Source organism: Lepidochelys olivacea (assembly GCF_965140295.1).
Source record: "Lepidochelys olivacea isolate rLepOli2 genome assembly, chromosome: 8".
NCBI classification, from domain to species: Eukaryota; Metazoa; Chordata; order Testudines; family Cheloniidae; genus Lepidochelys; species Lepidochelys olivacea.
In genome coordinates, this window is record NC_140418.1 from 54,579,260 (window position 1) to 54,593,507 (window position 14,248).

The 14,248-nt window shown below is 39.0% G+C and overlaps 1 protein-coding gene across 2 annotated transcripts in view; it reads left to right on the plus strand.

Annotated features, from left to right (window-relative positions):
• Window positions 1-14,248, plus strand: part of DHX9 (DExH-box helicase 9) — a 40,862-nt gene that overhangs the window by 8,917 nt on the left and 17,697 nt on the right. For both annotated transcript variants that reach the window (XM_084637151.1, XM_084637152.1), the window contains 10 exons: window positions 676-722; window positions 1,881-2,017; window positions 2,858-2,947; window positions 4,673-4,834; window positions 7,868-7,945; window positions 8,347-8,538; window positions 9,466-9,607; window positions 10,156-10,238; window positions 12,801-12,957; window positions 13,597-13,697. In XM_084637151.1, the coding sequence (XP_084493277.1) occupies window positions 676-722; window positions 1,881-2,017; window positions 2,858-2,947; window positions 4,673-4,834; window positions 7,868-7,945; window positions 8,347-8,538; window positions 9,466-9,607; window positions 10,156-10,238; window positions 12,801-12,957; window positions 13,597-13,697 (1,189 nt within the window). The remainder of the gene's footprint in view (window positions 1-675; window positions 723-1,880; window positions 2,018-2,857; window positions 2,948-4,672; window positions 4,835-7,867; window positions 7,946-8,346; window positions 8,539-9,465; window positions 9,608-10,155; window positions 10,239-12,800; window positions 12,958-13,596; window positions 13,698-14,248) is intronic.

A 14,248-nucleotide genomic window follows, 5' to 3' on the forward strand; every position in this document is an offset into this window, starting at 1 on the left:
TCCCAAATCCATCCTCTTTGGGGCTCATCAGATAGTTGTCTTGTGCTGTCAGTTTAAGGTTCTGTCCTGAAAAGTACCTGTAAAATGAGGACATGGGTTTCTGTGTTTGAGTCCAGATCAGACATACTCAAATTACCTGATTTTTTTTTTTCCAATTGCCAGTCCTTCAAAGTCACTCTTCAGTTCAAAAGTTAAGCTGCATTTTACTAGGATATCAGTCCAAATACTGTTCCTCTCCCCCCCCCCAGCCCCCTGATGTTGCCCATTATCTGTCAAGTTGCATAGAGTACAAGTAAGGGAAGAATCTGGATCTGCAACTGGAACAATTGATAGATCAGTTAAACTAGAATCCAGTTCACTCAGCTGAATTAGCTTTTATGGGATTAAAAGCACTAGAATTGTATTTGTCATTAGTTGTTGTAGTATGAATCTACTGCTCAAAATACACAGGGAGAAGATCTCACAATTGAGAAGGTGTCACGGTACAAGGGTTTTCAGAGAAAAACACATTTTAAGGTTTAATGTTTCATTTGTTCTAGAATTGAGGAAATTGTTTTATAATTGAGTTTTGATGAGCTTTGTCTAAACAGTTGGAAAGCCTGGCCATCTTGGAAATGTCGGGTTCAGCCGCTCTCAGGAATGAAAGCCTTAACTGTGTCTCTCTGTGTGTTACAGGAGCTTTATTGCAGAAATGACCATTTATGTCAAGCAGCTGGGCAGAAGTAAGTGTCCTCCTTTTCTGGTTAGTTATGGGTCTTAGAGCAGAGAAACATGAGAATAATTATGAGTACATGCAACACTAGTTGGATGGTATTTCATGCAATAATGCACTGCTGCCAGTGCCCCAGTGGGCCCCAGTAAGCCTTTCAGCTGCTTGTTCACTAAACACATAGGCCTTTCCTTTGTACACTGTAAAGGGATGGCCTGTGATAACCGGTTACATAGTGTATGGTGGTTTCAAATACCCATATGTCTGGTTAGTGAAATAGCTTAAGACTCTTGGCTTTCAACCACCTGAGGGATGCAGGTATCTAGTATTATTGCACTGCTTGAATTATTGCTTTTAGAAATTATTTTTAACGAGCTGGCCTCTGCCTTCATGGAAGTCTATTGCAGTAAAGTCCAAAACAAGCAAAGAGCTAGAACTAGGAACATTCAAGAACCCACCTTGCTCAGGTTAAGTATCTAGACAGTGACCCAGGATAGAGATATACAGGACTAGGATGGAGGAAGATGGGTGGGAGTTGAAGGGGGAACCCTGGAGAATCACAAAAATTACACAATTTCAAGACAGCTAGTTAGAAACTTGTGGGTTCTTTTTTTTAAAGATACCAAGCACACAAGTCTCAATCTTGTGATTTCAACTTACAGCAGATATCTACACAATTAGAAACTTCATCAGTCAATTGATCATCTTTTTATAATGTCCATAATGCAGTAAAATTGATGTAGTGTGGTGGCATAAAATGACCAAACTGTCAGGTGTTTGAAGACACAAGAAAAACAAGTGTTAAGTCTCTATGGATTTGTAGACTGATGGCTTGAAATTGAAAATGGGCCTGCAGCATAGCCTGGTCCAGGTGAGTGCTGTAAGGGAGTCCTGGCTTTCACAACTGTTGTGAAAAAGCCCCGTTAAGCCTGGGTAGGCTGAATGCCGTAAGGTAAACCTGCCATCATTAATACTGTACTGTTAATTTACTTGTGTTGGTTACAGCCTGGCTGGAACTGGGAGTCCCTCTTCTCAGTAGGGATCATTACTGAAACCTACTTCTAAGTAGCCACTAAACCCATTTCATATTGCTATCTTATGCTAAAGCTGTTTACCCACACAGACAACATGCATCATTGGCTACTGTAACCTTAATGTTTGTGTGCTGCAGGAATCTTTGCTCGTGAGCATGGATCAAACAAAAAGCTGGCAGCACAGTCCTGTGCTCTGTCCCTGGTCAGACAGCTCTACCATCTTGGGGTCATCGAGCCCTACACTGGGCAGACAAAGAAGAAGGAAGGAGAAACAGTGAGTCTGCTATAGGAGAAGTAGATACTGAGTCAGAAGGAGCAGTGAACTGGTGTAAATTTGTCCCTGCTTGCTTATGCTCTGTGTTTAAACTTGGGAAGCCAATGCAATTTTCTGATGTCCAGAACCAGAAATTGATTTTGATCTGGGGAAAGATGAGTGGCTGGGATGAACAGAGAAGTAACTACATGTGTATTTATGTGTGTGTGTGTGCGTGCATATGCGCGCTTGGAGCAACAGAGAGGTATGCGGGCGTATTGAAAAATAAGGGCTTGTTTTATTCATGGTCACATTCTAGAATAGTAAAACTAAAAATAAAAAATATAATTTTTTCAACTTAACATAAGAACGGCCATACTGGGTCAGACCAAAGGTCCGTCTAGCCCAATATCCTGTCTCTGACAGTGGCCAATGCCAGATGCCCCAGAGGGAATGGACAGAACTGGTGTAAGCATCAAGTGATCCATCACATGTTGCCCATTCCCAGCTTCTGGCAAACTTAATTTAACTTCTCAGCAGACCAATCAGTTTCAGGTTCTCTTGTGTTAACAGTACTGCAGTATTTTGATTGCAAACAGTGAAAGGAATGTCTACATGTTCATTTTAACAAACAAACAAAAAAACAACAGTTTTTTTTAAAAGCATAGATTATTGTTGAACTTACATTTTGTACAAAAAGTACCTTTAATAAATATGAGTTCTGAGCTGTCAGTGTCCCTTTTAACTTCTCTCTCCTTAGAAGCCTCTTAGCGTTTCATTATATTCTCCAGTGAGGTTCTTGTGCCGAGCCTTTTTTTGTGGATATCTTGGGGTTTTATTACAGTATTTTTAATTTCACAGGTAGAGCCTTATGAAGTGGTGGTCTCTCCTGATTTGGAAAATCAGCTGAATAGCATCATTCAGGAGCTTTCTCTTGAGGTCATGCCACAAGTGAGTGTATGGTTTAGACTTGGGCTGTCAAGCGATTAAAAACATTAATCGTGAGATTAATTGTGCGATTTAAACAATAATAGAATACAATTTATTTAAATATTTTTGGATGGTTTCTACATTTTCAAATATATTTATTTCAATTACAACACAAAATACAAAGTTTACAGTGCTCACTTTTTTAATTACAAATATTTGCTCTGTAAAAACATAAGAAATAGTATATTTCAGTTAACCTAATACAAGTACTGTAGTGCAATCTTTGTCATGAAAGTTGAACATACAGGTGTAAAATTTATGTACAAATAACTGCACTCCATAAAGCAATCTAAAACTTCAGAGCCTACAAGTCCACTCAGTCCTACTTCTTTTCAGCCAATCGCTCAGACAACCAAGTTTGTTTACATTTACTGGAGATAATACTACCTGCTTCTTGTTTACAATGTCACCTGAAAGTGAGAACAGGTGTTCACATGGCATTGTTGTAGCTGGTGTCACAAGATACTCATGTGTCAAATGCTCTAAAGATTCATATGTCCCTTCATGCTTCAACCACCATGCTGATGACGGGTTCTGCTTGACAACAATCCAAAGCAGTGTGGACCAACACATGTTCATTTTCATCATCTGAGTCAGATGCCACCAGCAGAAGGTTGTTTGTTTTTTTTTGGTTTTGGTGGTCTGGGTTCTGTAGTTTTCACATCAGAGTGTTGCTCTTTTAAGACTTATGAAAGAATGCTTCACACCTCATCCCTCTCAGATTTTGAAAGGCACTTCAGATTCTTAAACCTTGGGTCGAGTGCTGTAGCTATTTTTTTTAGAAATCTCACATTGGTACCTTCGTATTTTGTCAAATCTGCAGTGAAAGTGTTCTTGAAACGAACATGTGCTGGGTCATCATTTGAGACTGCCATAACATGAAATCTATGGCAGAATGTGGGTAAAACAGAACAGGAGATATACAATTCTCCCGCAAGGAGTTCAGTCACAAATTTCATTAATTGCATACATTTTTTTTAACGAGCGTCATCAGCATGGAAGCAAGTCCTCTGTAATGGTGGTTAAAGCATGAAGGAGCATACGCATGTTTAGCATATCTGGTACATAAAAACCTTGCAATGCCAGCTACAAAAGTGCTATGCAAATACCTCTTCTCACTTTCAGGTGACATTGTAAATAAGTGGGCAGCATTATCTCCCATAAATGTAAACAAACTTGTTTGTCTTTGTGATTGGCTGAACAAGAAGTTGGACTGAGTGGACTTGTAGGCTCTGGAGTTTTACATTGTTTTATTTTTGAGTGCACTTATGTAACACACAAAAAATCTACATTAGTAAATTGCACTTTTACAATAAAGAGATTGCATTATGGTACTTGTGTGAGGTGAACTGAAAAATTTGAATATAATTTCTTTTGTTTATCACTTTTGCAGTGCAAATATTTGGAATCAAATAACATAAAGTGAGCACTGTACACTTTGTATTCTGTGTTGTAATTTAAATAAATATATTTGAAAATGTAGAAAAACATCCAAAAATAATTAATTTCAATTGGTATTCTATTGTTTAGCAGCACAATTAAAACTGCAATTAATTTTTTTGTTAATCGCATGAATTAACTGCAATTAATCAACAGCCATAGTTCAGACACTTTATTACACTGTTTTTCCCCATCAATCTTACCAGTTTAATTAAACTTTTTTTTTTTTTTTTTCTGAACTTGTAGCCTGAAGATCCAAGCTGTCCAGTTTTGCTCAACATTGGAAAGCTGGCCCATTTTGAACCATCCGTGAGACAGAATCAAATGGGAGTTGTCCCATGGTCACCCCCTCAGTCAAACTGGAACCCTTGGACCAGCTGCAATATTGATGAGGGTCCTCTGGCATATGTAAGTCTAAGGCTGTTTCTTAGAATGGATCTGTTCCTATTTTCATATTCCTGGAACTTGTAAATGCATTTTTCCAGGTTTCTGAGGAAAGATCCGATAATCCATGGGACTTCTTGGATTGACTTAACGGATTTTGGGTTTGGCTGTCTGACAGCAGCCCCTTGCTTGTCCTGTTATTTGGCCATTTTGTTTCACACTATCACTTCGCAGCCCTTAAACAGTTCCCTATTTCATAAGGCAAGCATATAGGCTTCTTTAAATTTCAGTTTATAACTATTCTCAGCCTGTCTTCCCAATCCCCAGGAATCCTGCTTTCAAAAGGAGAAACTGCTCCACGGAGGTGTCACTTTCTTACCAGTCTGCTTTTCCATGGCTTCCAGCCACATAGAGAACAGTGGCCTAGTAAAGAAAAGGAAATGGTGGCTTGGCGGATGCAGCTGGCTTGACTTGAGTACCAGCATAACCTGGTCAAAATAGGATACCCATCGCAAGAGTCTTGTGTTCTACTTTTCTGATCGGTTTATGTCCCTATCTCCTCCCTGAGCTTTGCTTGCTTGGCTGAAACAATTATGCGTTGTTTTTCAAAACACGGCCCTAGCAACAGTCCATTATATGCAAGTTTGAGATGTTTGTAATTAAAAAAAATAAAACAATGTGAAACTTGAGAGCCATCAAGTCCACCCAGTCCTACTTCTTTTCAGCCAATTGTTCAGACAAACAAGTTTGTTTACATTTGCAGGAGATAATGCTGCCTGCTTCTTGTTTACAGCGTCACCTGAAAGTGAGAACAGGTGTTTTCATGACACTGCAGTAGCCAGCATTGCGAGAGATTTTTCATGCCAGATGTGCTAATAATTCATGTCCCTTTATCTTTAACCACCATTCCAGAGGACGTGCATCTATGCTGATGACAGGTTCTGCTCGATAACAATACAAAGCAGTACAGACCGACGCATGTTCACTTCCATCATCTGAGTCAGATGTCACCAACAGAACGTTGATTTTCTTTGATGGTTCAGGTTCTGGAGTTTCCGCATTGGAGTGTTGCTCTTTTAAAACTCCTGAAAGCATGCTCCACACCTTGTCCCCCTCGGATTTTGGAAGGCACTTATTCTTAAACCTTGGGTTGAGTGCTATAGCTATCTTTAGAAATCTCACATTGGTACCTTCTTTGTGTTTGATCATATCTGCAGTGAAAGTGTTCTTAAAACGAACATGTGCTTGGTCATCATCAAAGACTGTTGTAATATGAAATACATGGCAGAGCAGGAGACATACTATTCTTCCCCCAAGGAGTCCAGTCAAAATTTAATTAGTGCATGATTTTTGTAAGGAGTGTCATCAGCATTGAAGCATGTCTTCTGGAATGGTAGCTGAAGCATGAAGGGACATACGAATGGCACGTAAATACCTTGCAGTGCCAGCTACAAAAGTGCTATGTGAACTCCTGTTTTCACTTTCAGGTGACGTAAATAAGAAGCTGGCAGCATTATCTCCGTAAATATAAACAAACTTGTTTGTGTTAGTGATTGGCCGAACAAGAAGTCGGACTGAGTGGACTTGTAGGCGCTGAAGTTTTACATTTTTATTTTTGAGTGCACTTATGTAACACAAAAAAAAATCTACATTAGTAAATTGCACTTTCACGATAGAGATTGCATTATGGTACTTGTTTGAGGTGAACTGAAAAATTTGAATATAATTTCTTTTGTTTATCAATATTTGCAGTGCAAATATTTGGAATCAAAAATAATATAAAGTCAGCACTGTACACTTTGTATTTTGTGTTGTAATTTAAATAAATATATTTGAAAACGTAGAAAAACATCCAAAAATAGTTAAACCATAAAATAGCAGTTGAAATTTATTAACAGTGCTATTAAAACTGCAATTAATTTTTTTATTTACAATTCATTTTTTTTTTAAACTTAATCGCATGAGTTAACTGCGATTAATCGACAGCCCTACTTATTAGGTATTGGAGGTAGTAGTTCAGCTAAGGTTTTTACTGCATCCTGCCCTTTTGTGCAGAATGGCTAATCTGTGGATGATGCATGCGAAAGATTGCCATCAGAGTGATCACTTTAGCAGTTCCTTGATGTATAGTTTTTCCATTCAGTTAGAGTACAATGCATTTGTATCTAGGCTTAAAACAGAGTTAGACTGTTACTGAAAACTTTCTGGGAAAACTCCATTTTTTTTAGAAAAATGATCCATCCAAACTCTAGCATGCTGGTCTGGGTAGGGAAAGAAACGGTAGGATAGCTCAGGGAACTAGATGAAAAGCTCTTGTTTCTTTTGGGATTGCCTGCTTTCTTCAGTAATCACTGATTAGAAGGTGAAGCTAAGTCCTCACTAGCATAGCTTTAAAAAATAAAACGTCACATCTTTGCACATCACAGTAGCCTTTTCCAAAGGGCCTCTTACTGCAAATTAGAAGTCCATTTTCATCTTTTTTTTTTTTTTAAATATATTCTTGCACCCAAAGTTATGTAGAGTAGGAAGCTGCAACTTGGCACAGTGTCTCAAAGAGAATCTCTACTGATGATCTCAAGGAAGACCTAGCAAGTCCCTTCTTGCGGTATGAGGGGAAATAACCTGTTGTCCCGTAAATCAACTTTCATATGGAATTCTAATGCCATAACATGAAGGATTATTGCATGTGATCTTTGTGATTAAATATTCAACCAAACTACTGGTCCATCGGTTCCCATATCCTGTCTTTGGAAGTTTCAGGTATTTTGATGTCTTCTGATAATGGACTGTCAAAGTAATATTGATGGTGTACTCCTGATTTGTTCAGACTGCATCTTTTTATAACTACAGATTTGCACATATAACTTAATACTGAATATTTGGATGATGGGAATATAGAGGTAATGGGTCAGACTTAAGGTTATTGTGGTAAAATTGCATTAGTACCACTTAAACTTCTTATTGCATTAATGTGGTTATTTTCATTTAAATAAGTTGTGGTAAATTTTAAATAGATATCTTCCTAATGAGTCTCTTAACCCTTCATGTACTTTCCAGGCCACCCCAGAGCAGATAAGCATGGACTTGAAAAATGATCTCATGTACCGCCTGGAGCAGGATCAAGAGTTACAGAGCGTAAGTCTGCTGCCTATGATTTTGGCATGCTGTGAGTTTGCAGAAGCAATGCTTGCTGTAATTTTCTTCACCCTAGCCCTGGAGTTGCTTCTCTTTCTGAGTGCAGTAGACCATTCTTTTTGCTGGGGATTGTAGGTTTTACTCGGGATTGCTGGCAAGTGCTTTCAGAGACATGGGGCACTACTGCTGTAGGAATGGTTGCTTTAATAAGTTTTGCCCAAGTTCAAGAATGCTACCATTATGGGTTTTGCAGGAAGAGATCTCTCAGGTTCACAGATCCCACTAATGGGGAGTAGAGTACATGTTTTGCAAGAGTGGGACATCCTGAGTCAAGATGTAGATAGGGAGCAGAATGGGTTGGATTGTTGAATATTACAGGAAAGATCTGGGTCTCTTTTCAGATCCTACAAGAGAGGGAGACACTGCCTGTGAAGAAATTTGAGACTGAAATTCTTGATGCAATCCATCACAGTCCTGTTGTTGTCATTCGTGGTGCCACTGGTTGTGGCAAAACCACACAGGTTCCACAATACATCCTGGATGAATACATCAAAAACGGCAAAGCTGCAGAATGCAACATTGTAGTAACACAAGTGAGGAACAAGTTATAAATTGAAATTATTTAGGTCTCATGGTAGATTGGGATAAAATACCCATCTGGACATGCTATTAAATCTGAATTTAATTAAAACAGTTCACGAAGGCTGGAGAAACTAAATCACATTCTAGACAGTTGTGAAGCGTCTGCTACACTGATTACACTAAATTCATAACTCACTATGCATGTGTATGTTTAATGATTCATGTTGCAGTGGGTATCTGATAAGACTTGATGAAATAATCTTTGTGGAGAGCACCAGAAAACTCTGTACTTGTATACATAGTGCGGTCCTTTCTGATACTTAGTAATGGAATATCCTAGTTGAGAGGTGGGGCAGGTCAGACTGATTGGTTATCTGAAGGAATGGGATCCAGCACATAAGGGATATGGGGGCATATGGAAATCAGCTGGCATATGCAAGAAGAACCATTTTTGAAGGAAAACACTGAGCTTGCACCTCTCTGGTGATCTGGTTTCCTCCGTCATTCCCAGCTTAAGTAGTTTTGCTTCTTGCAGTATCTGCAGTGTGATACTGTCCATTAGAAGCAGCTACTGACTTGAATCCGAGCTTCTATTTATTCACATTGCGCAGCAGGGTCTGCTTAAGATAGAAATGTTTTGAGGTGCACTGGCAGAGCTGTATAGAACTTTCATATTTCCTGCCCAAAGTATACATGGCTCAAGCCAGTGTTGTTAGTAATGTACTTTCATGAGTATTTTAAGAGTTTGGATTGTAGTTCTCATCTTTTTTTGGGTGTTCACCAATGCGATTTGTCTTTAAATGACTATCCTGCAACATTAAAGTTTGGGGAGAGAGCACAGCTAACTTCCCCAGTCTCTCTGTACTTGTAGGTCTATGCAGTAGGTAAGTTTGCACAATTTCATCTTTACAATGTGCAAAAAATGTTTCACCTCTCAGCCCAGGAGGATCAGTGCAGTTTCTGTGGCAGAGCGTGTGTCATATGAGAGAGGAGAAGAACCTGGGCAAAGCTGTGGATACAGTGTACGATTTGAATCTGTACTTCCCCGCCCCCATGCCAGTGTGATGTTCTGCACTGTAGGTCTGTATTGCTTTGTTACCCAACCAGCCTAATATCTGAATAACAACATAGATGCCTGGTACTAGTGGCACTGATGACAGTGAGAAAACAGTCCTCATTTCAGGGAGAATCTGAAAGAAAATGGAAAGTTTTGTTCACCTGTTCAGCAAACTTTTCTCCAATTACGGAAAGGGAAATGTGCCAGTTTAGTTTGGTCATTGGGCTCATTAGAGGTTTGAGAATGAATATAGATCAGATACCATATCCACAGTATTCTCTCTAAGCGAGATGAGGAGTAGCCACCTGAAGGTTAGGGGAGGTGGTGGGGGGTGGAAAGGTAGTCTCTCTAGTCTCAATACGTGGGTCCCCTCCCCTCATTACATACAGGTGTAAATGTGGGGTTTAGACAAAGGGTTTCAAAATGTTGTGCACAGTTCTTGATGTAAACGGATTTTGGCAGCCCTTTTATAAAAGCATAGCTGAGGCTTTGTTATGAATGTTTGAACTGCTATGATCCATCTTAACATGCAGCTGTTACTATCCCCATTAACGTGAATTCCTTTTTTAAGGTGTCCTCCTAAGAAAACTGGAGGCTGGGATCCGTGGAATTAGTCACGTTATTGTGGATGAGATCCATGAGAGAGACATTAATGTGAGTTACTGAGCTGGAGGTCTGGATTGCTTTACCTGTTTTCAGCCAGTGTTTTGTGTTTACTCTGTATGCTGTGTATGTGTTGCTGTCTTATGTGAAAGGGAATTGTGCATTTTACTAAATTGTATGGATCCAAGTCTTCTGTAATCGATCTCAATTGTAGTACTTGTTGAAATACTTCTGAGCTGTTTCCAGCTGAAGATCAAGGCTTCACAGCTTCTTCCTACGTCCCTTTATAGGTCTTAGTAGGACTCTCTCCTGCACCCTTTGGCTTTCTCTAGCAAATAGACCACTACAGTGCAAGTACTCTTTATACAAAGTGGTTTAGTTCTGAAGATAAGAGTGAAAATTGGATAGACTGAAATTTTGTTGTCCTTCCCTTCCATTTTCCTATCAACAGTAATATACCACTTAATACGCTAGTACTTAAGCCACAATCATCAAGTTGACAACTACAATGCAGTAGTTTATCTTCAACACAAAAATCTGCAACAAACTGAAAACTTGAAAGCACTGCAAAATGAGCAACATTTAATATAAAAGTGGGGATATTGTGCTGAATTTATTCACAATTAATTAAAAACACTTTTTTTTAAATCTACCTGAATTTACCTTAGTTTTCATAAGAATGGCTGTACTGGGTCAGACCAGTGGTCCATCTAGCCTGTTTATCCTATCTTCTGATAGCGGCTGGTGCCAGATGCTTCAGAAGGAATGAACACAACAGGGCAATTATCGAGTAATCCATCCCCTGTCATCCAGTCCCAGGGTCCCTTACCATCTTAGGTCTGTCAGTGGGTTATTAGCCATCCTCAAGGAACTTATCTGTTTGTTTTTTGAACCCCGTTATAATTTTGGTATTCACAATATCCTCTGGCAATGAGTTCTACAGGTTGACTCTGCACTGTGTGAACACGTCCTCCTTTTGTTTGTTTTGAACCTGCTGCTTATTAATTTCATAGGGTGAACTAGGGTGAGCCCTAGTTCTTATGTGAAGGGTAAATAACACTTCCCTGTTCATTCTCCACAGCAGTCATGGTTTTATAGACATCTATCGTATCAACCCTTGATAGTCTCTTTTTCTAAGAGTAGTCCCAGTCCTTTTCATCTCTCCTCATGTGAAAGCTTTTCCATATCCCTGATTATTTTTGTTGCCCTTCTCCGTGCCTTTTACAATTCTAATATAGCTTTTTTTGAGATGGGGCAACCAGAATTATGCAGTATTCGAGGTGTGGGCATACCATGGATTTATAAAGTGGCATCATTTTCTCTCATCAGTTTTCTCTCATCTATAAAGTGGCATCATTTTCTCTCATTATCTGTCTCTTTCCTAATGGTTCTTAATGTTTTGTTCCTTTCTGTTTTCCTCAGTAAGATTTGACTTCCAATTTTTAATGAATGTCTTTTTGTATCTAACCATCTCAATTACTCTGTTTAACCATAGTGGTGTTTTTTAGTCCTCTTGCTATTTTTTTATTTGGGGTATACATACAGTTTAAGCCTTTGTGGGGTTTCCATGCAACTTGTAGGCATTTCAGTCTTGACTGTTCCTTTTAATTTCCATTTTACTAACCTCTTCCGTTTTGTCATTCCCCTTTTTTTGGCAGTCCTCTTTCTCTCTCTCTCTTTTCTCCCCGCCCGATGTTCAATTTAATTACATTGTGGTTTTTATTATTGAGCTGTTCAGCTATGACTAAATCAAGGATTGGCTCTGCCCTTATGGGTTCCAGGACTAGGTGCTCCAAGAAGCAGTCATTAATGGTATCTTTCAGCTTGCAGTAACAGAGAGCTGAATCTTGTCACGTGATTAAAGTCCATTTGTCAAAGTTAGGTTCCTCATTTGTACTATGAATCCTCTTACAAGGGAATGTACGTGCGTTTCTGGCATCCAGACTAAATGAGATGTACCTCTTCCTCTCCTAATAGGAGAGATGCTATTAACGGCATGTATTGAGTAGTTTAAATTTTTGTACAGAATTGGTGGTTTTTTAAACTAAGAGGTAGTCTGATTGCAGGGCAAGCTAAATAGATAAGCCAGACTTAAGACAATAGATGTTTTCATAGTATGGATTACCACTTCATAGTGCCCCATTGATTACCTCCCTTCTTATTTACGGGTGTAGAACGTCCTGTGTGTAGAACTACAGCAGTTGTTCAGTTGTATTTTTTTAATGTGGACTGGAAACTAGAACCGTAGAGGGTTCTTTCGTGTTAACTGTTCTGAGCTTGTTGACATGGAAGTCAAAACCACTTTAAGGAGGCACTCTAGAAGCAACTGAAACACTAGTCTAGTCTGGTCGGGGGAATTGAGAATAGGGAGTTGATAACTAGGTGCTTAATTCTCTAATATGCTAGCTGTTTTTCAGAATTTAGTTTATTTTGAAATCTTCTTAGTAGAAGGCAACATATAAGTGCTGTTCATGTGAATAAGAGATTACATAAGCAACTATCTATTGTTAGGGTTACTGGAGAAATGAAATTTTTATGGCAGTCTTGGACAGTAACTTTTTCCGAAAATATTTTGGCTTAGTTTGTTAACGCTCCTGTTTTCTCTGTGTATAGACTGACTTCCTCATGGTGGTGCTGAGAGACGTAGTTGAGGCATATCCTGAAATCAGAGTTATCCTTATGTCTGCCACTATTGATACCACCATGTTCTGTGAATACTTCTTCAATTGCCCCATCATTGAGGTCTACGGTAGAACCTACCCAGTGGAAGGTAAAATACTGGCTGAATGTGTATTTAGAGTAATTGCTTTTATTCATTCTCTTTTCAATCTTGCACAGAGTAGAAGGGACAAAAGCTTAAACAGTTCACATGAATCACAGCATATCCTGAGATCTGGTCTATACCCTATGTTGCAAAGAAGTCAGAGAACATTAACTACTATGGAGTGAAATTTTTCACTGTTTCTCTTAGAGGGTTAAATAGTGATAGTGATTTTAAAAATGAGTTGCTGCTATCTAATGCATACACCTGTTGTCTTGAATAAACCAGCCTAAATGAGCCAGTGTAAAAACTGCTATAGAAAATACATGGATAGAGCCTGAATGGACAGGCTTGGTTGTCAAGGGTGAGGAACAATGGTGGGAGAGTGTGGGGAAGCTTGTAGTGCCATTGCCTATACTGTACCTATTCTTTGGATAAATTGGGGAGTTTGGTTTCCAAGGCTGTCATCAAGCACTCGTTTCCAGCACTAGCTTCAAACTCTGAGCCCTCAGCTTGCTCTTTTGAAACTTTATGGCTATCTTTAGAAAGGGCCTGTGTAGAGCCATGGTTAGAATATGTCCCTCTGCTGAAGTTTGTGACTGGTTGATGGGCATCCTCTATACTAACTTGATGGATCTGTCCCTGCAGAGTATTTTCTGGAAGATTGTATTCAGATGACTCAGTTTGTTCCTCCATTAAAGGACAAGAAGAAGAAAGACAAAGATGAAGAAGGTGGTGAAGATGATGATGTATGTTGGGCTTGTTTACGTATATAAATTAAACAAGCACTGGCTGGAACCAGCGCACCAACGTAATGCATGCATTGCTGTACTCCTTTCTTTCTTGGACATCAATGAAGCATTTGACCTGTTATGGACAGAGCACAATTTAACCACGTTAAATTATAGTACTGTATAGTAAAATTTTTCACTGATTCTCTTTGAGGGTTAAATATTTGCAGTGTTTCAGGAAAGTATTGTTCCTACATTATTATACAAAGACTAATGGGTGAGCAAGAGTAACTAATCAGGGGACAGAGGTAGTGGTCAGACAGCAGAACAATGGTATAAAATGAATTCCTATCTAATTAGCTGGCTGTGTTTGAATGACTGCAACATTGTTGCACTAAAATGCTTTGAGAAACCTTGTAACTATAGAAATAGTACTTGGGATTGCTGCTGTTATATTTAACTGAATTTTCTGAATGCTTTTGTAATTGATGTACAGTAAGAGCTGTTTTATCCAGCACTTCACCAACTGGAAAGCTCTATAAACCGGCATTTCTGATCTTCATTGAAAG